The sequence below is a fragment of the Hibiscus syriacus genome, unplaced genomic scaffold (genome assembly GCF_006381635.1).
Source record: "Hibiscus syriacus cultivar Baekdansim isolate YM2019G1 unplaced genomic scaffold, ASM638163v2 tig00110783_pilon, whole genome shotgun sequence".
Classification (NCBI taxonomy): domain Eukaryota; kingdom Viridiplantae; phylum Streptophyta; class Magnoliopsida; order Malvales; family Malvaceae; genus Hibiscus; species Hibiscus syriacus.
Genome location: NW_024062861.1, coordinates 705,225 through 729,153, shown reverse-complemented (window position 1 = coordinate 729,153; position 23,929 = coordinate 705,225). Strand labels below are relative to the sequence as shown.

The 23,929-nt window shown below is 37.2% G+C and overlaps 2 protein-coding genes, 1 long non-coding RNA gene and 3 pseudogenes across 3 annotated transcripts; 2 read left to right on the top strand and 4 right to left on the bottom strand.

The window, feature by feature from the left end:
* Positions 1 to 1,999: 1,999 nt before the first annotated feature.
* On the top strand, positions 2,000 to 20,280 carry LOC120140254. Its single transcript, XR_005517707.1, has 4 exons — positions 2,000 to 2,011; positions 2,846 to 2,853; positions 4,431 to 4,433; positions 20,199 to 20,280. It is a non-coding gene; the product is annotated as an uncharacterized LOC120140254 (long non-coding RNA).
* On the bottom strand, positions 7,882 to 9,973 carry LOC120140250 (annotated as a pseudogene).
* On the bottom strand, positions 11,719 to 14,924 carry LOC120140253 (protein CHLORORESPIRATORY REDUCTION 7, chloroplastic-like). Its single transcript, XM_039155254.1, has 3 exons — positions 14,829 to 14,924; positions 12,334 to 12,461; positions 11,719 to 12,122 (listed from the first exon to the last, which is right to left on the bottom strand). Exons 1-3 carry the CDS (start codon positions 14,899 to 14,901, stop codon positions 11,847 to 11,849), a joined length of 477 nt encoding a protein of 158 aa, XP_039011185.1. The 5' UTR covers positions 14,902 to 14,924; the 3' UTR covers positions 11,719 to 11,846.
* On the bottom strand, positions 13,517 to 14,391 carry LOC120140252 (pentatricopeptide repeat-containing protein At2g13600-like). Its single transcript, XM_039155253.1, has one exon. The coding sequence runs from the start codon at positions 14,352 to 14,354 to the stop codon at positions 13,791 to 13,793; it is 564 nt and encodes a 187-aa protein (XP_039011184.1). The 5' UTR covers positions 14,355 to 14,391; the 3' UTR covers positions 13,517 to 13,790.
* Positions 15,985 to 19,918, top strand: LOC120140249 (annotated as a pseudogene).
* On the bottom strand, positions 20,227 to 22,354 carry LOC120140251 (annotated as a pseudogene).
* Positions 22,355 to 23,929: the final 1,575 nt, after the last annotated feature.

The following is a 23,929-nucleotide window of genomic DNA, read 5'->3' as shown; positions in this document are numbered from 1 at the left end:
TTGCAACTCGAGCTGAGTTTTCTCAATTTGAACAATCTTTTCATCCATGACTTTCTTTCTGGTACTATAGGGATGCTTGGAAGTTTCCAGCATTTCTCTGTCACACAGTTTTTTTGTTAATGTTTACATTTTATTAATGAATATGAAATATATGATTATGAATGAATAAAGTGCGGTGCAAAAAATTCAAATGTATTGCACAAAATAATAAAATGATGCATATACAAAATGCAGGGTGTTGATCCTGGAGCGATTCCTTATAACAACTCTTTATATTAGGAACAACGTTCAATTACAAGGTCGAAACATATCACAGATAAATCTGTACTATTTATCCTATTTGTTGTACATGTGCTAGCAATTCCACAATCTTCTGGTTTTCTTCAGCCTCGGGATTCAGTTCTTCACTTATAGCAACAACTTCTTGAGATAGGTTTACCAAATATTGTGCGATTCCCCGAGCATGTCCTATGTAACAAGCACTAAGGTCCTCTCTTCGCTTAACTCTCACCTGAGCTTGCTCCCATCGAAAACGCCACTGAACATCCCCCTCATAAGGAACCATCGATAACTCACTTTCTTGCCTCTAAAAATCCTGAACCATGACTTCGAGCTCACACACTCGTTTCTTCAGATTTTCAACTTCTCCACGACTTGAACTACCTTCCCGTCTCCGGTACCATTATAACGCAACCTTTAAACTCGAAATCTTCCCCTTCAACTTCTCACTCTGGGCTTGATCTTCTTGTAACCGCTGCTCTAAATAATTCTTTTCTCTTGACAAAACTTGATGTCTGCTCTGTTTGAGCTCTTCCTGACTCCCCGGCTTTTCTCTTTAGTCTCGCCACTTCCTGTCTCTACTCAACATATAATTTACTTGAACTGGAAGCTGTCTGAGCTTTCACCATTCGCTGGTAAGATAATTGAAGATTGTCAAAATCTAGCCGAAGTTGTTCTCCACTTTTTCAATTCGATCCGCTCTACCCTTTTGAATTTCAATCACCAACCCTCTCTAGTATACTTTATTTACTAGCTTTTGCAAAGCCGTTCTCCACTGTCTCCTTTCCGCATCAAAATCACGATTAGCTAGCTCTAATGGAGATGACACCATCCTTAAATGTTCTTCCATAGGATGAATGTTTTCAGGATTCAACATCAGGATGTTGTCATTTACTCGGCTGCTTCTCCATTGCTCGTACTCTTGTGATAACTCGAGATCATAGGTGAATAGATTTACACGACGAGTTTTCTTCCAGGCCTCAGCAACCCCCTTGATTTTACTCTTGTACTGATCTTCTTTGAATGCAAAATCTAACATGACAAGTCCTATGTGGCTGAAATGAACTGACAAGTCTCATGTGACTGGAATGAACTGCCTTGACCCATAGTGTCCAGAAACTAATAGAGGTGCATACCCAACAGAACCCGAAATGCTTAGTAAAGGGACCCAATCTTGCTCTCCACACCTGTAAAGTATATCCAAAGAGACATTCCATGAAGCTCGCCATAAAATATCAACATCATTGATATCTTCAAAGATTACCATTCATTTCTCTTCGGTGAAACCCCCAGGCCATTCTTTAGAAAGGAAATCCTTCAAAGGTGACTCGTCCTGGTGCCCTTTCAACGTGCTTGAAATGACTAAGAATCCACACTAGCAGTAGGGGTGCACACCCTATAAAGCGTCATTCTCCTTCTCGCCTACAAGAACTCAAATAACGAAACGTTTCAGCTAGAATGTTGGAACAAGGTCCATATACTTGTCTAATCTTTCAAAAAGGTCAACGACTGATATATCTACATATCCTATCACCTTCGGGAAAATAACGAGCCCATAAATCCCTAGAGCAAACAGGTCAAGCTTCTTCCTCTGATCAGGGTGATGATTAATTACTTCTTTCAGAGCAGTCCAAGAAATGCACTCACTGTCTCCTTTCTTCTTAATGTTTTTAACAACCCAATCTTCACTCATTCCGTCATCAATAACAATTTCTTCTTGAATGAAAGAGTGGTTGGCGGCTTGGTATAGATTATATCCATTTGGGACCTAGAACACTGGATTAAAGCTCGATACTCCTCTATTGTTGGTGTCAGATCCACTCTACCAAATGTAAAACAACTATAAGCGAGATTCCAGAACTGCGTCAGGGCCCTAAACAGTTTGATGTCTGGATACGTGTCAGAGTTGTTTGGCTAGACTCACATCAATATACGTCAAAATGATTTGAATGAGCTAAAAGAGATATGGGGAAGATAAGAAGCAATCGATAAAGAGATGTTCTATCAGTTATATGGCGATATACCTTATCTTCTGGATGTTCCAATCGATCTGAATCTGTTTAGAGCCCTGTCGCAGTTCTAGAATCCCGCTTATAGTTGTTTTACATTTGGTAGAGTGGATCTGACACCAACAATAGAGAAGTATCGAGCTTTAATCCAGTGTTTCAGGTTCCAAATGGATAGAATCTATACCAAGCCGCCAATCACTCCTTCATTCAAGAATAAATTACTATTGATGACTGAAATGAGTGAAGATTGGGTTGTTAAAAATGTTAAGAAGAAAGGAGACAATAAGTGCATTTTTGGATTGCTCTGAAAGAAGTAATTAATCATCACCCTGATCAGAGGAAGAAGCTTGACCTGTTTGCTCTAGGGATTTATGGGCTCATTATTTTCCTGAAGGTGATAGGATATGTAGATATATCAGTCGTTAACCTTTTCAAAAGATTAGACAAATATGTGGATCATGTTCCAGCCATTCGAGCCGAAACGTTTCGTTCTTTAAGTTCTTGTAGGAGAGAAGGAGAATGACACTTTACAGGGTGTGCACCTTACTGCTAATAAGAATTTTTAGTCATTTTAAGCACGTTGAAAGGGCACCAGGACGAGTGTTTCTGGACGGTTTTCCACCTTTGAAGAATTTCCTTTCTAAAGAATGTCCTGGGGGTTTCACCGAAGAGAAATGGATGGTAATCTTTAAAGATATCAAGAATGGTGATATTTTGTGGCGAACTTCATGGAATGTCTATTCGGATATACTTTACAAGTGTGGAGAGCGAGATTGGGTCCCTTTACCAGGCATCTGTGTTCTGTTAGGTATGCACTTCTGTTAGTTTCTAGACAGCATGGGTCAAGGCAGTTCATTCCAGCCACATGGGATTTGTCAGGGTCATATTTTGCATTCAAAAGAGATCAGTACAAGAGTAAAGTCAAGGGGGTTGCTGAGGTCTGGAAGCAAACTCACCGTGTAAATCTATTCACCTATGATCACGAGTTATCAAAAGAGTATGAGCAATAGAGAAGCAGTCGAGTAAATAACAACGTCCCGATGGTGAATCCTGAAAACATTCAACCTATGGAAGAACATTTAAGGATGGTGTCATCTTTATTAGAGCTAGCTAATCGTGATTTTGAGGCGGAAAATAGATAGTGGAGAACAACTTTGCAAAAGCTAGAAGATGAATTGTACCAGAGATGGTTGAAGATTGATATTCAAAAGGGTAGAGCGGTTCGAATTGAAAAAGTGGAGAAACAACTTCAGCTAGATTTTGACGATCTTCAATTATCTTACCAACGAATGGTGAAAGCTCAGACAACTTCCAGTTCAAGTAAATCATATGTTGAGTGGAGACAAGAAGTGGTGAGCCTAAAGAAAGAAGCCGGGGAGAGTTAAGAAGAGCTCAAGTAGAGCGGACATCAGGTTAAGGTTTTGTCAAGGGAAAAGAATTATTTAGAGAAAAGGTTATAAGAAGATAAATGCCAGAGTGAGAAGCTGAAGGGGAAGATTTCAAGTTTAGAGGCTGCGTTGCAACGGTATTGGAGCCGGGAAGGTAGTTCAAGTCGTGGAGAAGTTGAAGGTCTGAAGAAACGAGTAAGTGAGCTCAAAGCCATAGTTCAGGATTTTCAGAGGCAAGCGAGTTATCGATAGTTCCTTATGAGGGGATGTTCAGTGGCTTTTTCGATGGGAGCAAGCTTAGGCGAGAGTTAAGCGAAGAGAGGACCTCATTGATTTTACCTAGGACATGCTCGGGAATCACACAATATTTGGTCGACCTATCGTAGGAAGCTGCTTTTATAAGTGAAGAATTGAATCTCGAGGCTGAGGAAAACCAGAAGATTGTGGAATGGCTAGCACATGTACAACAAATAGGAGAAATAATACAGATTTATATGTGATATGTTTCAACCTTGTAATTGAACATCATTCATATAAAGAGTTGTTCTAAGGAATCGCTCCAGGATCAACACCTCTGTATTTTTCATATACATCATTTTATTATTTTTTGCAATACATTTGACTTTTTCGCACCACACTTTATTCATTCATAATCATACATTTCATATTCATTAATAAAATGTAAATATTAACAAAAGAACTATCTGACAGAGAAATACAGGAAACTTCTAAGCATCCCTATAGTATTAGAAAGAAAGTCATGGATGAAAAGATTGCTCAAATTGAGAAAACTCAGCTCGAGTTGCAAGAGAATGTAAAGAAAATGCAAGAAGACATGCTGAAGGCTCAAAAGGAAATGTTTCTAAGTTGGCAAGTATGTTGGAAAGAAGGAATCCGGAACATGGAAAGAGCTTAGTGCCAATAACTGAGGAACCACTTTATCCTCCAGGGTTCACCCCAGCACAATCTCATAATATCCAAGAGGCGTATGTTCCCACTCAAGTACACATCAATTTGTCGGCATTGCTGTGAATCTACATCCTAGATCTTGTTCACATCCATGTCACCAGGTTCCAGACCTTGATTAAGAAGATTAAAAAGACCAAAACAAGCAGGAACAATATAAACAATTAACAAGCGAATTTCGGGCTATGAAAGAAGATACTAGCATACGGACTGGACGCTAAGGAATTAAATTTAGTTCCTGATTTGGTCATGCTTGCAAAGTTCAAGACTCTGACTTTGTGAAATTTGATGGTACCAGATGTCCCTCCGCTCATATTACGATGTTCTGTAGAAAATGATTGGTTACATAGGAGATGGTCAACTATTGATCCACTACTTCCAAGAAAGCTTAACATGTTCAGCACTACGATGGTATAATCAACTGAGCAGAGCTAATATTAGGTCATGGAAAGATCTGGCTAAATCCTTTCTTGACCAGTATAAACATGTGAAAGATTTTAGGCCTAACATAATGGTGTTGAAAGGCATAGAAAATATGTCAATGAGAATTTTAGATAATACACTCAAAGGTGGAGGGAGGTAGCAGTGCAAGTCCATCCACCATTGGAAGAGAAGGAAACAAATATGCTTTTTGTTAATACCTTAAAGGCCTCTTTTTTCTCGCACCTTATTGGTAATCACTCTCTAAGTTTTGCTGATATAGTTACGGCGGGAGAAATGATCGAAATGGCAATTAAAAGCGGAAAGCTCGAGGGAGGAGAGTCTAACAATGAGGAAAATGAAGTCAGCAACGTGAGATAGTATGATTCCAATAACATCACAGTGTCCCGACCTTAGGGAACGGAAGCACCACCCCAAAATGACAAGGGACCCGAAGAGAAAGGCCTCAATTCGATCCAATTCCTATGACTTATAAGGAGTTATTTCGCGTATTATACGATCGACATGTAATCTCACTTATTATGTGGCACCTATACAAACCCTTTATCCTAAATGGTACGATGCTAGTGTTAAGTGTGAATATCATGCGGAGAATCCCATACATTTTATTGAAAATTGCACTGCGTTCGAAAAGGTCGTCCAAGCTTTGAGAACAAGGAATGCCATCAATTTTGGTGACAGTGAACAACCAAATATAGCCCAAAATCATTTCTAAACCATACAGAGCAGGGATTAACGCAGTCACAAAAGAGAAATGAATGAAGATTATAAGGAAGGTTAGTGAGGTGGTATCACCCATGTCCTAGGTATGCTGTCAAATGGTTAGAGTGAGATTGTTGAAGCCCAGTTGCCTTGTGAACAATGTAACAGTGAAGAGGTATGCCATTATCATATTTGTGCAGGACACATTATACAACAGTGTCCTAATTTCTTAGAGCTGATGCAAAAGATGATGGATAGTAAAGAAATCGAGATCTTTAAAGAAGTGGCTGAGAAAGAAGAAGTAGAAATTTGCGCTTCTGAAGGATCGTCCGAAGATGTCTACAGTGCTAGTTGTCCCCTCATCATTACTCCCAAGAATCGAGTGATTGAAAGGGTAACTCCAAAGGTGATTATTACACCTCCATCTCGTTTCCATACAAAGATGATAAACAAGTGTTCTGGAGGTATGATTGTCAAATGAGAGAGATAACAAAGCGCAAGAAGAAATAGATGAAGTAGGACACTTGACCAGGAGTGATAGGTGTTATTTCAAAGAGCCTAAGAAAAATATTACTGTTGAAAAAGGAAAGAGTATTGATGTGCAAATAAAAGAAGATGAGCTCGTTATCAATGAACCGGTAACGGATAATGAAGCAGTGAAATTTTTAAAATTCTTGAAACATAGTGAGTTCAGTATTGTTGAACAACTGCACAAGTGCTTGCACGAATTTCTGTTTTATCACTTTTTCCGAGTTCAGAGGTCCATCGAAACACCCTGCTAAAAGTTCTGAACCAGATATTTGTTCCGAATGAGTTGCCCATAGAAAAATTGGGCCGACTAGTTACTAACATACAAGGCAATAACTTTTTATCTTTTTCTGAGGATGAGAACCCTTCGGGGATGATTGGCAGTCATAAGGCTCTGCACATTACAGTTAGGTGCAAAGGGCATGTTTTATCCAGAGTACTGATAAACAATGGTTTAGCGTTAAATGTAATGCCCTTGGTAACTCTGAAAAAATTGTCAGTAGATAGTACCCTTATGAGAAGCTGCCAAAGTGTGACTCGAGCTTTTGATGGAACATTCTTTTTTATTCTTAAATCGCATTATACCAACCAAGATTTGAATTTATTGTACAAACCAAGTGATTTCGGTGATAAAGGAAGTTTGAGCACCATGAATGTCAGGAATGTGAACATTCAATATTACATGGTTGAGATTTATCTTTAAACACATACTACTTTGTAGTTATCCTTTATAAATTAATTTTTTTAATCCATTGATCTTTTAAAATAGCCGCCGAATTGATTTTCAGATTCTTTGTTAAGTTACAGTGTCTTGACAATTCAAAACAAAATGGGTGCTGGTTCAATTATTCAAATAGGTAAGATTTTTGAATTTCAGTCACAAAAACACGTGTAGTCCAAACTCATCTCTCATTTCTCTCAGCTAAAATAAAAAGTCATAATGCCAAAATTAGCCCTCCGATATTTATTAAAATGGTGATTTTAATCCCTATTTTTCTATTAAAGCATTTTGACTCCTAATATTTCATTTTGAGACAAAAAGATCCCTCCGTAGATAGAAACCGTTGGTTAACAAATGATTAACGCTTCAAAATAGGGGTCCTTTTACATAAAAATGAAATGTTAGGAATTAAAATGTTCTAGAAAAAAAAAAAATTGTCAAGGTGATTATTCAATCGAATGTTAGGTGCCTTTTTACCCAAAAATGAAATCTAAATGCTGTAAAAAAAAGTCAAAATAACCATTTTGATAAACATTGAAGACTAATTTTAACATTATACCAAATAAAAAACACAATCGACTCTTTCAGGTCAACAAATAAGATATTCAAAGACTTATTCCCCAAGTTACCTTGGAAGGCATTCTAAAGAAGATTTAGGCATTGCAGTTTATTCATAAAATACAACACAAATCCCCTTCCTACATAAAACACTACAGACGTGTACTACTTTGCTATCATGCATTTCTCCTCCCATTCTTCTATTTTCTTTCAAGTATGTGGAAATATGATCCTCCGTATGTATGGAAAAACAATATAAAATCTCATCATACCCGTATTTGACCCGAGTCCGAGTAACAGGTTTTCACCTCGTATGAGGATTATGCAATGATTTTTGAGATCCCTCAAACAAATCCAAACAAGTAATCCTGCAGATCCTCAGCATTGTACCTGATATGTTTCTCACCAATGTGGTACATTTGTCTTCCCACAAATGTTTGATATGCCTGGATCACTTTCAGGGATGTTGAAATCCGTAAATCTTCTCGGAGCTGAGGGTCCGGGATAACCCATGCCGTCTGCGTCTTATAGACATCTTCAAAAGCAATGTAAAAGCTCCGCAATCTCTCCTTCAGAAGCGTCCTCGAGATTGAGCTGTTGCTGGAATTGCTCTCGTCTTTCAATAACGAGAGAATACAACTCCAGGTTGCTCTCTCATAGTCCATTGCGTGCTGCTGGAATTTCCAGTTGTGCTTTCGTACCCACTTGTCTCCGAATATGCCCTGGAGTTCCGAATTTTTAACCTTTTGAGCCATGTTGCAATGAAGCATCCCTATATAATTTGGATTTCTCGAGGAGATTGGCTTCTAGGATTGAGGTGAGTGATTGCAAATGCAGTGCCATTGCAGAAACACTGCCACAATAATCATTACTCGTACTTCCGTCCTCCGTAGCAGGACTCAAGTCCAGGGAGAGTGACGTTGCTGCTTCTCTGTCGTCATTCTTGAGGAGTAAATTTAGGGTATCTTTATAGTCTACAAGAAGCTTTATGTAATTCATAACATATCTGCTCAGGGGGTGATTTCCCCCTCCCGCAAAAGGGATTGTTGATGTGTTCGATGCAACGGCATTCTTGAATTCGAGAAACCTAGCCCTTACGGAATCAGCCAATCTCTTCAAAACCTCATGGTACTCGATTCTAACAGAAGAACCAGCTTCATCCAAAAACAATGCATCAATGTCGGGAAGAAGATCTGCAAGCACATCATACATGTCTAAAAACCGAACTAGCTTTTCCGGTTGATGAGAGCCGATCGAGATGGCCTCAGCAAAGTTCAGAAGCTGCAGCATTGGAGCCTTTGCCGCTTCAACAAAACATACCGAACTAGCCGATCCAAGCTCCAAAAAAATCTGGTCGCAGAGCCACTTCTCGCTGGCGAGATAGGGAAGGACAAATACCTTCATAGCTCGAATCCATCTCTTGATTTTCGAATTCAAGGTACCCCACTCCATCTTCAACACGTCTTCAATGCTCAGATTCTCGATTTCAAGATCGAAAAGGCACTCATCCAATGCGTCCTTTCGAACAATGACATACGCCTGGCAACACTCTTTATCGTAATTTGACAGGAACATTGAATTGGCAATGCATTTGAGATCATGAATCACATCAGGATGAACCAAATCAACAATACAGTCTTCCGATGTTCGGCTGACGCTACATCCGGCTGCCGACTCCTCAAAAGAGTCATCCCCGAAAGAAACCATCGATCCCACATCGGCACTATCATCCTCACTGGATAGGAACGAAACGTGCTCGAGCTCAAACGGTTGCCTATGCTGAACAAGTAAGTACTTAAACTCCTCCTCAAGCCTTTGCATCGCCAGCTGAAGAACATCATGAGCCCTACGCAACAACTCTTTCTCGTCTTCACCATTCAAGCAGCGATTCTCCAATTCTCCGACTTCCGAGCTTCTTCGATGGCATTCAGATACTCGGAAGCTTTATCGGGACCCGAATAAAAAATCATGGACTCATCAGTCTCCCAACTCATATTCTTTTTCTCAACAATACTCAACTGTTCTTCAATCCCAGATTTCACACCCTCAACATCTTCATCCTCGATCGTAGCCATATTCGATAATTAACTACCGAGATCTGCTAATGTCATTTTCACATCCTTGGTGAGATTCTTATTTGAACCCAATGCCCTCACTATATGTTTAGCAGCAGCAATCAAATTTTCTTCGCCTTCTAATTGTGGAGCCATAGATTCACAATCCCCCATGAGTATTCAAAAACAAAGAAACTCTAAACTTGCCCCCTTTCGGAAACAGTGAAATGAACCCCCAAAACTGCTTAGAACTGTTGTTGTAAACCCCAATTACAAACTACCATCCAATTGAAAATCCAAGAAACCCAGTTTTTTTTAGAGACTCAAAACACAAGATTCAAACTCAGAGAAATGGTAAAACTATCAAAAGAAAGAAAGCACAGGACAACACAGGTCAAGAGAGAATGAAGTGAATTGCGTGTACGGAAAGCACAAAGGAAGAAGTGAAACCAACCTTAAAATGGGAGGTTTGCGTAGTTTTTATTTAAGGGAATTGCAGCTTTACTTGCAACTTTGTCGGTTCAAAATCTCCCCTGTTATGTTTAATTTGTTTAACAAAAAGTAAATATAAACTAGGGTAAACTGCACAAATAATCACTAATATTTGAATAATTTTTTATTTTTTCCATTGAAGTTTCAAAAGTAACAAATTAATCATAAACATTATCGATTTATAACAAATCGGTCTCTCGCTGTTAACGGTCATTACTATAGTAACGAAATACTGATGCGGTACGTTAAACCGGATGACTTAACATGTTTGACCATGTGAGATACCCTTTGACCGACCGCGTTAGACTCTTTTAGTAAAATACTTCTTCTCCTACTACAATATTCTTATGAGTAAAATACTTCTTCTCCTACTACAATATTCTTATGAGTAAAATACTTCTTCTAGTCTGTGGCTAAAGCCATGGTTCTATTCAGGCTTGCCAATTAGGTCACTTGTTTTATTGCAAAGTTATACTACATTCAAACAACATTTTTTTTAACTTTCAAACACTTTCGATTCGATGATAAAAGAAGACGACGTTATAGTTCGTTGAACATTGCAGTCATGTTACTGTTTTGTTCATACTATTGTTGTATCATGTGAGACAATCGACCAACATTTGTCTAACATCATAGGAGCGGTCGAATACGTGTTAAGGAAACTGTGTAAACATGTTTCAACGACTATGTTCATTCAATTCCATAACTATCGGCGAGTAAATAACTTTTTTATCTCATCTTATTTTTTAATTTGATTCAATTATTTTTCACTTTTTATTTTATTGGTTATTGTTTTGTCTTACACAAACTTTTTATATATATTTATAACTATAAACAAATAAATAATTTCTTTTATTGGAATATGAGTTCAAATTTATTAAACCCCGTTCAAATTTAATAAACTAGATGTGTTAGTTTTTGACTTGCGACTTGAATTTGAAACATTCACACTATTCTCATTAAATTTGATTTAACTGCAGAAATCATTCATTTGCATTCGCTGTATTTTATTCCAAAATAATTGTTATTTTAACTTGTAATGATTCGATTTTGAATTGAATTAGACTAAAATTGATTTGAATTTCAATGAATAAATTATTTAAATTAAAATAATTATTAAATTTATTTCTAAGATAAAAAAAATACGCATTTCCATTTATTTCTATAATACTTTAAGCATTTAGATTTTTTAGAATAATATATGAATATCGTTCATCCTCTATCATCTTCGATTTCTATTTGTCCCCTCTCACTCTACCCGTTTTTCCTCTTGGAAAACAGGTATGTCACATATATTCAAATAATGTCTCTTTATTAGATTTTTGGGTAAACTATACATTTAGTACCTAAACCATCAATTCTGACCTGTTTTAATACCTAAACTTTCAATTTTTTCAAAACCATACCTAAAATTTAGTTTTTATTTCATTTTAGTACCCTGCTTTTAAAAAGCATACCTAACTTTTAGTTTTGTTTTTGTTTCATTTTAGTACTCCACTGTAAACTACACGTTTATTACCCTAAACAATCAATGTCGTTACTAAGCTTCCATTCTACCATGGCAAATTCATGAAAAAAGCTTAAGCAAATGCTTTAAGATGGCTAGCTCTGTATTTAGCACTGGAAATATGTAAAGATTTTTTCCATCATTAAGAACGAAAGTAGAAATTTACATAATTGCTACTGTCAAGACTTGTGATGCCTAATCTCACTCTAATCGAACTTCATACCATTGAATTGAACCAACATCTCCATCTATTTCCAGTTCACAGACTGACCTTACTAAGTAAGAAACGGCATCATCGGTGGTCATGAATCTTGCAAGGTCCGGTGGAAGGGTCCCACCAGGCCAATTTTCAAGCCACCCCTTTAACTTGGCTTCCAACTCTTCTTTGGAGACAAACTTCTCATCCTGTCCGGGTTCCAGTAGAACATAGGTCTCTGTCCTTGAATATGCTGCCCTTCTCCTCCTGGTTGCACAAACCTGACAAAGAATAAACCAAGTAAAGATACCAGAAGACCAAAAAGAAAGCAGCAATAAGGTGAAGATTTTAAGATTTTCGAATGGTTCCTCTTCATTACTCCACTTTCCACTACATAATGTATCGGAACTGCTTAAGCATTTATTACATAACTAAGAAGGTTTATAGTGATAGCCCTAAAATGAAAATGAGCATTTGGGAAGTAATGTGTACCATCACGGCATTGCGATGCTGGCTCCCCATTTTAAAAAGATTCACATGAACAGAACTAAATTTATCGGATCCACATACTTGACTTGCTTGAACAAATGGTGCAAGAACGTACCTTGATAAGAAATTACCTGCAAACAAAGGTTAGTGATGATATCATTAGCAACATGATATATAGACCTATCTGGCTTATAATAGAAGAAGTGTTCTTTGTCTTCTGGTTATCAAATTGAACAGGGCGCTCTTCTGTATAAGCTTTTAAAGTCATTCAGACAATTTTAAGGTCAAATTTCTTCTCCTCAACTCGAGAATTAAATTCCAATTAATGAAAAACAATTTCTAGACAAAAAAAAAAGAAGTCATAGTCAACAAATCAGTAAAGCCAATGTTAGTTCCTCATACGGTAAACTTACCAGTCCCCACTACATTGATTAAGGTTGATGCTGCAGCAACTGAACAACAATCTACTCAAATTGTAACTAATTAGTTGTTAATAATGAGTTCAAACCCCAATTTATGGGTTACATCACGACACAAAAATACCCATGAATGACATGTCACAGCTGTTCAATAGATGTCATATCAAGAACTTCAATACGTGAGAATCTGATTCTAAGAGCAGATGGTTTCTGATAGCAGAAGAATGTAAAATGACAAATTGATCTTCAAGATGATCCTTAGCTACGGATTCTCTCTGTCAGACATCCCCCAAACTAAATACTTTCATCTTCATCAGGAAACGAAATACCATCTCTGAGGGGAACGTACCCAAAATCCTTCATATGGTCTACTGGTACTACAATTACTTCACATATCTTTTCAATCTGATAATGGCCCTTGTCTTTCACCGCAAACTCAAGCTGTACATTCCTCACCTCAATCAACCTATGTGCAGCTTCTTTTCTCAGACCTCTCTCCTCATGAGCCTTCTCATTGCTTCAGAACCATCATATCTTCTTGCTGCCACATAAACATTCGATAACATTACATATTTGGCAGCATTCTTTGGTTCCAGTTCAAACATGGCCTCCTCTGCCTGCCTGGCAAGACCTGAGTTACCATGAACACGAAAATCACCAAAAAGCAAATCCCACATGTCAACACATTATGATCCATTAGAAGTTCTCTTAATCATATCCATGGCCTCCTCAAGCTTGTTTTTCCTTCCAAGAAAATCAATCAGGATTGCATAATGATCAGACCTAGGGTTCACATCGAAATACTTTTCCATTGTCTAAAATCTTCATTTCTTCAGAGACTAGACCTGCTTGACTACAAGCAGTTATTGCCCCAAGAAATGTTATGTGATTAAGTCTAAAATCTTCTTCTATCATTATTTTGAATGCATTAAGTGAGTCCTCTTCCTGCCCATTTTGAGCAAACCCAGTTATTAATGAGTTCCATGAAACAACATCCTTTTCACGTGTCCTCTCAAACAATAATTTAGTTGAGTTCATGTCTCAGAACTTGCAGTACACTTCAATTAGTGCGTTAAATACAAACAGATTCACCAAAGCACCTCTACTGCCGATTATAACCATGTGCACATGGATCTGTTTACCTTTCTCGATAAGTGCCAAAACCGCACAAACACTATAAACAGAGACAAATGTGTGAGCTAGCCACACTCCTTCCTCCAACATCAGCCGAAAAAGATCCAATGCTTCATTTCCACAACTATTTTGAGCAAAAAAAGCGATTAACCCAGTCCAAGATACCGTACTCATAATCAGCATTTCCCCAAAAACATAAAAAGCAGCCTCCAATCTAGATGCTTTAGCATAAACAACCACAATAGAAGTCCACGAAATCACATCCCTTTCACTCATTTGATTAAAAATCCTATACACAATGTCCCCTTCCCCACATTTCCCATAAGCATCGAGCAAAGCGTCGTAAGCAATCAAATGCATGTCCAAACCAAAAACAATGACAAAGCTATGGACTAGAAACAAAAATCTTAGAGCACCTAAGCTAGAACAAGCACCAACAATTTCAAAAACCGTGCAACTATCAACAACCATACATTCCTTTAGCTTCTTTTTTTAATACAAGTACTGATTCCTTGTAAACCCCATGCTGGGAAAACCAGAAATCAGTGAATTATAACTAACAAGATTTCTCCTTTAGCATTTGATCAAACAAATTGTAAAATTACAAAAACCAAATATATAATTTTTTTGAGAATAAAATACCAAGATATAAGAATGTTCCAAGAATGGCTGTTTTTTACACGAAGTTCATCAAAGGCCTTTTGGAAAGTTTTTGTTTCATTGAATTTTGAGTACATGACCATAAGATGGTTATAAAGACTAAAGAGTCTAATAGTCGGAGCGTTCTTGATAAACCGTGGATGTAAAAGTAAGCCTAAACTCAAGTTCTTGCTTTTCACGGGTTTTGGGGCTTATTCTAGCTTCAGGAATTCATAAAGATTTTGAAAAGTACATTCACAGCTTAAATGATAGTTTTCTTAAAAGGCTTAAATGGGAAAAGCTTACAGTTATAGAGCTGAAACCCATTGTTGAACAGCTTTTTCTCCGTTGAGAAACCATTGCCTGCAAAGCTTACCATTTTTCTTTTCGGTGAAGTGTTGAGGAAAGAGATAACATATGCTTTGTTTAACAGTTTTTGAAGATAAGTAGAATGGAATTTTGCTAATTTACATCTATAACCTTCGGTTTCTGGTATATTTCCTTAATACCCCACTTTTCTCATCTTTTAATTTGATTAAGTTTTTAGAGTAAATTTTACCAATGACTATTTAATTATTGTTCTTTTATTTTGATTATCGATCTTTTAATTTTATCAATAAGATTATTTAATTATTTAATTATTATCAATTAAGTTAATTAAGCTATTTGTCGTGATTTGCATTCATGTTTATATTCCCTGTTTTAAATCATCGGATTGAATTTGAATATTTAATTTGTATTTATGGATAATATTTTCACATCGTTCGATTCTGATTTGTGGTTTGTCAACAACCTTTCAATAGTTCCATCCCCTTTTGTGGTTTGTTTACCGATGATCAGATCTGTTCGATCTACCTTTTGCTCGGGTTTATTTGATTTGCTTTTTTTAACATTTTCTTTGTATGATCCTTATGTGATCTTAAGTGGCTAATTTTTTTGTGTTTAGGAAAATATTTTTATTATATGTTTAGTTTACGGTTGTGGTTGTAAAACTTTATTATAATTTGATATTTATATTTTTAATAAAAAAATATAATTAAATGTAAGATTTTTAAAAATAATTTTAATATTTATTCTTTATAATGTCATATATATAAATTATTAAATTGAATCTTTTTAACTTAATCAATTATTTAATTTTTTTATAAAAAAATGAAATGTATATTTCATTTATGTTTTGATTAATTTTTATTGAATAAGTAAATTTAATTTAAGAATAAATTATTTGTAATAAGAAATAAAATGTATCTTTCATTTAACTCCATTTATATATTATAGTCTACTTCTTATTTTAATGTATGGGGTTTATCCTTTTTCTTTCTACCTTTTGTCGCACGATTAGGGGTTTACCCTTCTTTTCTTTATTTTGATTTGCCAAATTGGCCCAAATCAAACAAACATTACAACTCTTACAAATTTTTGTTCAAACTAGTCGTGTGTATGGAAAATAGGACCTCCGTAGAATAATGCAATAAATTAGGACTCAATGAAAATTTAATTAAAGGTTTGGGATCTTTACATAAATAGCAAATGTTTTATATCCTTTCTATAATTTTCCCATGACTAAAAGAAGAAGAAAGTTGTAAAAAACAGAGAAAGACGAAAGGAGGAGGAAAGGGGAAGGAAAGGAGTCATTCATCGATGAATTTTCTCTCTCCCCAAACAACCCCAAAAGTTAGGGTTAGGGTTTAAAAAAACCCAAACCAGAAGTACAAAGAAAGAGCAAAATCCCAGATTTACATCTTCAGATTCTTGTTGGAAAAAGCCAAAACAAATAAGCTTTTTTTTCTTAAGAGTATCCTTTGAAAAGTTAGTCTAGAAAGATGGGTACGTTATCAGCTTCAGTTATCAAGTGGCAGCCGTTTTCCCTGCTCTTCTGTGTATTAAGCTGTGTCGTTCTCAGTGATGATTCTTCAGACAAAGCTGTTCTTCTTGAGTTTAAGGAGTCTGTCTCAGATCCTTCGGGGCTTTTATCCAGTTGGTCCGAGAATTCCCATCACTGTTCATGGTCTGGTGTTACATGTGACAAAAACTCAAAGGTTTTGTCTCTTAACATAACTGGTTCTGGGAAAGAGCAAAAAGGTAATAATTTCAACAATAGAGGTGATTCTGTTTCGTTTTCTTGTTCTGATTACAGTTTGTTCCCATTTTATGGTTTTGGTATTAGAAGGAATTGTGGGGAAAGTAATGGGAGTTTGTTTGGAAGCCTGTCGCCTTCTATTGGAAAATTGAGTGAACTTAGGATTTTATCACTTCCTTTCCATAGATTCCACGGTGAAATTCCTTCTGGAATTTGGGGTTTGGAAAAACTGGAAGTACTTGATTTAGAGAACAGTTTGTTATCTGGGACATTACCTGTTACCGTTTCTGGGTTAAAGAATTTGAGAGTTGTTAATTTGGGGTTTAATGATATTAGTGGCGAGATACCAGATTGGTTTTCGAGTTTGAAGCAAATGGAAATGTTAAACTTGGCCGGTACTCTTGTGAATGGAACTGTTCCTGCATTTATCGGAAGGTTTAGAGGTGTTTATTTGTCATTCGCATGGTTAGGGGGGTCATTGCCAACTGATATTGGTGAAGATTGTAGGCTTGAGCATTTGGATTTATCTGGGAACTACTTTGTTGGGCCGATTCCTGCCAGTTTGGGCAAATGTAGACAGTTGAGGTCATTGTTGTTATATATCAATATGTTTGAGGAAGGCATTCCGCCTGAAATTGGTCAGCTTCAGAATCTTGAGGTGTTGGATGTTTCAAGGAATAGTTTGAGTGGTCCGATACCTGTTGAGCTCGGGAGTTGTTCTTCTTTGACTGTGCTTGTGCTTTCAAATATGTTGAATCCCTATGACAACCTTGTTGTAGCTAAAGGGGATGCAAACTATGTAAACGATGATTTTAACTTTTATCAAGGTGGGATTCCAGATGTAATTACAAAGCTTTCAAAGCTGAGAGTATTATGGGCTCCGAGAGCAACGCTGGAGGGCAACTTGCCGAGTGATTGGGGTTCTTGTGATAACTTAGAGATGGTGAATTTGGCGCAGAATTTTTTTTCTGGGAAAATTCCAGTTGGTCTTACTCTCTGCCAGAAAATGCGGTATCTTGACTTAAGCTCAAATAAGCGCCTTACTGGAGAGCTTATTGAGGATCTTGCAGTTCCTTGTATGAGTTTCTTTGACGTCAGTGAAAATTCCTTGTCGGGTTATATACCAATATTCTTCAACCAGGGATGCCCTGATGTTCTTACATCAGATTCGTATTCCTTTGAACCCTTCAACCCAACATCTGCATATTTGTCATATCTGGCAAGTAAAGTTCAGGCCGGAACATCTATCGGATCTTTCGGAAGAGATGGTGGTCCTATTGTGTTTCACAACTTTGGAGCTAACAATTTCTCTGGAAGTGTATTGTCAATGCCTATCGCGCCACAGAGATTGGGCAAACACATTTCTTATGCATTTCATGCTGGAGAAAACTTGCTCGGTGGACCATTTCCTGGAAATTTGTTTGAGAACTGTAATGGACTAGATGCAGTGTTTGTTAATGTCAGCTACAACAGAGTGTCTGGTCGATTCCGGAGGAAATCAATAAACTTTGCAAATCTCTCAAATTTCTGGATGTGTCTATGAATCAAATCTCTGGGCATATTTCCTCTAGCATTGGAGACTTGGTTTCACTTGTTTCTCTTAATTTGAGCTGGAACCTGTTACAAGGCCAAATTCCAAGCAGTTTAGGGCAGATGAAGGATCTAAGGTTTCTTTCTTTGGCCGGTAACAATCTGACTGGATCTATTCCTTCCACATTCGGGCTGTCAAAATCTTTAGAAAAACTGGAGCTGTCGTCCAATTTTCTTTCTGGTGAAATTCCTGAAGGTCTGGTTAACTTGAGAAACCTTACTGTTCTTTTGCTCAACAACAACAATCTCTCCGGGCAAATTCCTTCCGGTTTGGCGAATGTGACTATGCTGTCTTCTTTCAACGTGTCCTTCAATAACTTGTCTGGGCCACTGCCATCAAGCAATAATTTGATGAAATGCAGCAGTGTTCTCGGAAACCCTCTTCTACAGCCTTGCCGTTCATACTCCTTAATTCCATCTTCAGACCAAGCAAGAGCGGGTGATTCACAAAATTACGATGCATCTCCACCGGAGCCTGCGATTCAAGAGAAAAGACATAATGGTTTCCGTACTATCGAGATAGCGTCAATAACATCAGCTTCAGCCATTGTTTCTGTTCTTCTGGCTCTTGTTATTTTGTTCCTGTTTACGAGAAAATGGAATTCGAGATCCAAAATCAGCACCACCAAAAAAGAAGTGACTATTTTCAAAGAGATTGAGGTCCCTTTGACATTTGACATTGTCGTGCAGGCTACCGGGAATTTCAATGCTAGCAACTGCATTGGGAATGGAGGCTTTGGGTCAACTTATAAAGCTGAGATCTCGCCTGGAGTTTTAGTGGCAATAAAGCGGCTTGCTATCGGGCGGTTGCAAGGCTTTCAACAGTTTGATGCTGAAATTAAAATCCTTGGGAGGTTGCGCCATCCGAATCTTGTCACTTTAATTGGTTACCATGCCAGTGAAACGGAGACGTTCCTTGTATACAATTATTTGCCAGGCGGTAACTTGGAAAAGTTTATTCAGGAGAGGTCCACTAGAGCTGCAGATTGGAGAGTACTTCACAAGATTGCTTTGGACATAGCCCGTGCCCTTGCCTACCTACACGATGAATGTGTTCCACGAATTCTCCACCGCGATGTCAAGCCGAGCAATATCTTGTTGGACGATGATTACAATGCCTATTTATCGGACTTTGGTTTGGCCAGACTTCTGGGAACTTCAGAAACCCATGCTACCACAGGTGTTGCTGGAACTTTTGGGTATGTTGCCCCTGAATATGCAATGACTTGCCGTGTTTCTGATAAGGCCGATGTTTACAGTTATGGGGTGGTGCTTCTTGAGTTGCTCTCCGACAAGAAAGCTTTAGATCCCTCGTTTTTCTCCTTACGGAAATGGTTTCAACATCGTTCAATGGTCGTGCATGCTCTTGCGACAAGGACAGGCCAAGGAGTTCTTCACTGCAGGTTTATGGGATGGAGGTCCCCAAAATAACTTGGTAGAAGTTCTGCACTTGGCAGTCGTGTGTACCGTTGATTCTCTATCGACTAGACCTACGATGAAGCAAGTAGTACGGCGGCTGAAGCAACTTCAGCCACCATCTTGTTAGGTTCCTGATAAAAGCTTCTGTTGATTAACATAGTTCTTGTAGGAGTTAACCCCCAGGGCTCAACCATCGACACGGCCGGCCCATAGGCAGAGTTCTAAACTGTAGTTATTGCCCACTTGTAAATTGTAATACAGCTTTACCCCCATTTTTCGATGCTCTTTTTTTTTTGTTATAAAGGGGTTCACTGATGGCTGTAGAAGAATGCATATATATATTTTTTCTTAATCCAAGTTCTAAACTTGTAATTTTCATTTGATGTCTAATAAAAGAATAGAATCAGTTCATACATACACGGTCATTCACACATAGTTGAAACCCAAACCCTGAGATATTTTGAGAAAACGTGGTTCAGGGTTGATGTTGTAAGAATCATATGTATATGTAGGGCTGAAAAAAATTCTGAGTCGCTCCTTTATTTGAAACCTGCATTTCTCTTTTGTTTCTTCAGTTCCCATTGAAGAAAAATCATGACATCCATCAGAATTTCTCAAAGAGAAGCTTTCATTTAATAAGACTGTCAATAAACCTAGTCCACATTTCCAGAAGAAAATAAAAAAGAGATTCTTAAATGATAATAACCCAAAAAGTTCATCCATGGAACCTTCCTTTTCATGGCATTAGTTTTTAGAAAATGAAAGACGGGCTGACAACTATATGCTTTAACGGATGTTCCACATCACTGCCGGCATGCTTTACGAACTCAGCCGGGGAAAGGAAGCTGCCATGGCAAACACATACAATTCTCACTTCCTCACCCTTTCTATATCTGTAAAGAAACCCTTCTATTCTTTTCCCATTGGGGCCATCTCCCGTTGTTGACACGCACGGCATATCTTCCATAATGTTTCTCACAGTTGCCTTAACACTCTTCTCATCTATTTCTGGTTGATTATGTTGATTCCTTGGTATAATTCCGGCTAAGTTTCCGGAGTTCTGCGTCAAGATCTTTCCAGGGATGATATTCGGTTTCTGGTCGGTCTGTGTTGCAGATTGCACACAGGCAGGGCTTCTTGATCTGGGGCATTTATAAGTTCCTGTAATGTGATGCCATGTATTTTTGAGTTCAAAAGCTAAATGCAAAAGATAAAAGGTAAAAAAAACGACTATGGTCGTACCGACAATGTACTTTAATCAAGATAATTTCCTAGCTAAGCTTAAAAAGATAGATGTAGATCATCAAGAAGTTACTAAGAGGTTAATGCAAAGCATAAACAACCTGTTTCCTGCCTGCTTTTCGGTTTTCTTAAGAGCTCCATTATAACCAAAAATTGCCAAGGTCCGTTTTTCAGATGAGACAACGGTATTTCATCCTCGCAACTAGAAAATGTTTTAATGATATTGAAGGGGAATTAGCAGATGAAATTGAGATATCATGGCTGCGTTAAGGAACACCTTCTGTTTGATACAGAGCTTGGATGTTCAAAGACAATAAACAAGAGATATGTCAGTATTTATCAGAAACTACAACTTCAATTTTGTCCAAACCTCGAGACAAAGTCAATATTTCACCTAGAAGGAGGGATGTCCAACACCGGGAAGTCTACAAATTTCAGACACAAGCCTAAAACTATCCATCACCTTGTTAGCTAAACTATGCATCAGCAAAAAGGATACAAAATAGGTCACTCCCACTTACTGCATTATTTTTCTCTGGGATTTCTTCTGTATCTCAGGAACACAAAGCAACTCAAACTAATGTCCAGGTATCGTTCTCCATTCTTTAACGTTGGATCGAACCTAAAAATTAGGATATCCTTAGTTCAACTAAAGCACAACTGTATTTTAACAGCAACTCGATATGTATATACACACACACACAAACAGTTAAGGCAAATGACTTGAATCTAAATAGAATTCAAACATGTCACTTAAATCAAGCCTTAAAGTGAAAAAGAAAAGAAAAGAAAAACAAAAGCCAATCTGAACAGTGTGAAGAACAAACGGCAAATAATAGGAATTAGGATATCAAAACACCAGTGAAAGTAACAGCAATCAAGATGTAAAAGAAAGAATAAAAAAACCAACAAAAATGAGATTAAAAAGAATTGATAACCTTGAGGCGGTTGGCTTTCGAGTTCAGATATGCCCGAGGAACCACTTCCTTGGGAACCAATTGAACCCTGTGAACCACCATTGTTACAAGCCTCCTCCCTCTTATCTTCTTCACCAAAACCCTCTCTATTCCTATCTTTCAAGGCCTTCAAATTATTCTGTTTCGCACACCTCTTCCTATTGGCTTCCAGTCTCCTCAAACTCTGCAACTCCTTCCTTTTCCTCCACTCTTCCTCCACTCTTCCTTCCTCGTTGAGTTGATGAAATCGGGTATGGAAGATAATCTAGTTAGTTTATTGGCTCTCGGGTCAACCCAAAATGACCGTTCAATGAAAGTCCTAAGCTTAACTCAATCTCTTCACCATTTCCTTCCCCTTCTTGCTTTTTTTCATGGCTTTTGAGAGAAAAATGGTTGCTTGATGAGATGAATCTCTCAAGTAAATCGCTTGGAAGATTCACCACTTGCATGGATATGTTTCGTTGGGTTTCTTTCCTTCCAATTTCCTCATCTGTTTCCATTGATAGAAAAAAAACCAAAATTGTTTTGTTTAATATTGATTGTTGAAATGAAATCAAACTTTATAAAGCATGAAACTCAAAGTTCCCATTTTTTTTTCCATTCAAGCAAACCAAGAACAGAAAAAAAATCCAAAAGTAAAACGGATGAAAGAGAAGGGAAAAAGAAATGGATGAAATGACAATAATACCCTTGCAAACGGAGCCACTCACATAAGACACGTGGCGGACATGAAGAGCACTGAACAAAATATTAAAAACGGGGTGAACTATACTTTTAGCACCTAAAATTACTGCTTTTATTCCGCTTTGATTCTTAAACTTCGTTTTTTAAAAAACTTACCTAACATTTAATTTATATTTTATTTTGGTATCAGTCTTTAAAAATTTAACAAAATTGATGATGTGATATTTTTAATTTTTTACAATAATGATATGAAATTATCTTATGGTTACACATCAATATTACTGTTATGATTTTAATGACATGATATTAAAATGAAATCTATGTTAAACGTTAAATATGGTTTAAAAAAATAAGTTTAGGTAATAAAATGGAATAAAAGTAATAATTTAAGTATTAAATGTCGAGTTTTCGCAAAAATCCCTCAGATTCCGAGATGAGTTGAAACGAGGTGTTGCACGTCGTTGGTTTCTTTTCTTTAAACATGAGTCTCTGTTGTGTTCTGCTTATTACACGTGTCAAAATGTTGATGTGGGCCGCATTATTGGCTTCCACGTGTCTTTCGATAAAGAAAAAGAAAATATATATAAATATCTGTCCTTGGCTTCTATCATAGTTTAGGGGAAAATTGCACTTAATGTGCTTTCGGCATTTTTATTCATTCCCCTTAACTGCTTTTCTATTTCATTCCAGTCCTTTCTCACTCTCCTTTCAAGGTTTAGCTTCGAAAGACTTGTTATCATATTAGATCACTGACGTGATCAAAATGATATATTTATAGTAATTTAATTGATTATTAATTCTTCACATCAATTTTTTTTATTAATTTGAAGTGATTATAATATGTATGTGTCCGGAAGATTTTAATCATTTGATAATAAATATTTAAACTTATATGTGACGTGCTTGAATCCGAGACCTCTAAGGATAATAATAATCTCTATTATATCGCTTGATTCGTGCAAATTTAACATCAAAATCATATATTAATTTTAATAACAACCAATTGATATAGTGAAATTAACTATCAAATGTATTTGAAGCCTTGCAGTAGCTTGCATGGAGAGAGGCTATTTAGGAAGAAACTCTGCTTTGGTTAAGAATGGTACTTGGGAACTTCAACCACTAACTCTTACACGCAAGTAGGTTGGTTACAAATGCCCGATTAGTTGCCAAGGGGTACTCATAAGTGACTGGTTATGATTTTCGAGTGACTTTTAGTTCGATTGTTCGTGCTGTAACTATACAACCAATCTTGGTTACTTCTGTTCTTTAGGAATGTACAATAGGATAGATCGACATCAATAATGTCTTTTTAAATGATGATCTATCCCAAGAGATATATATAAGCCAATCCCCTTGTTTCGAGCAATATGAACCAAGTGGGGAGAAGTTGGTTTGCTGTCTCAAGAAGGCAATTTATGGCCTTAGACAAACTC

Coding starts and splice junctions, on each gene's coding strand:
- LOC120140253 (XM_039155254.1), bottom strand. CDS start 14,901: ATGGTAAGCTTTGCAGGCAATGGTTTCTCAACGGAGAAAAAGCTGTTC. Junction 12,462..14,828: donor TGGGTTTCAGCTCTATAACT/GTAAGCTTTTCC, acceptor CTTTGTTTGCAG/GTAATTTCTTATCAAGGTAC. Junction 12,123..12,333: donor AGCATCGCAATGCCGTGATG/GTACACATTACT, acceptor ATTCTTTGTCAG/GTTTGTGCAACCAGGAGGAG.
- LOC120140252 (XM_039155253.1), bottom strand. CDS start 14,354: ATGGTTGTTGATAGTTGCACGGTTTTTGAAATTGTTGGTGCTTGTTCT.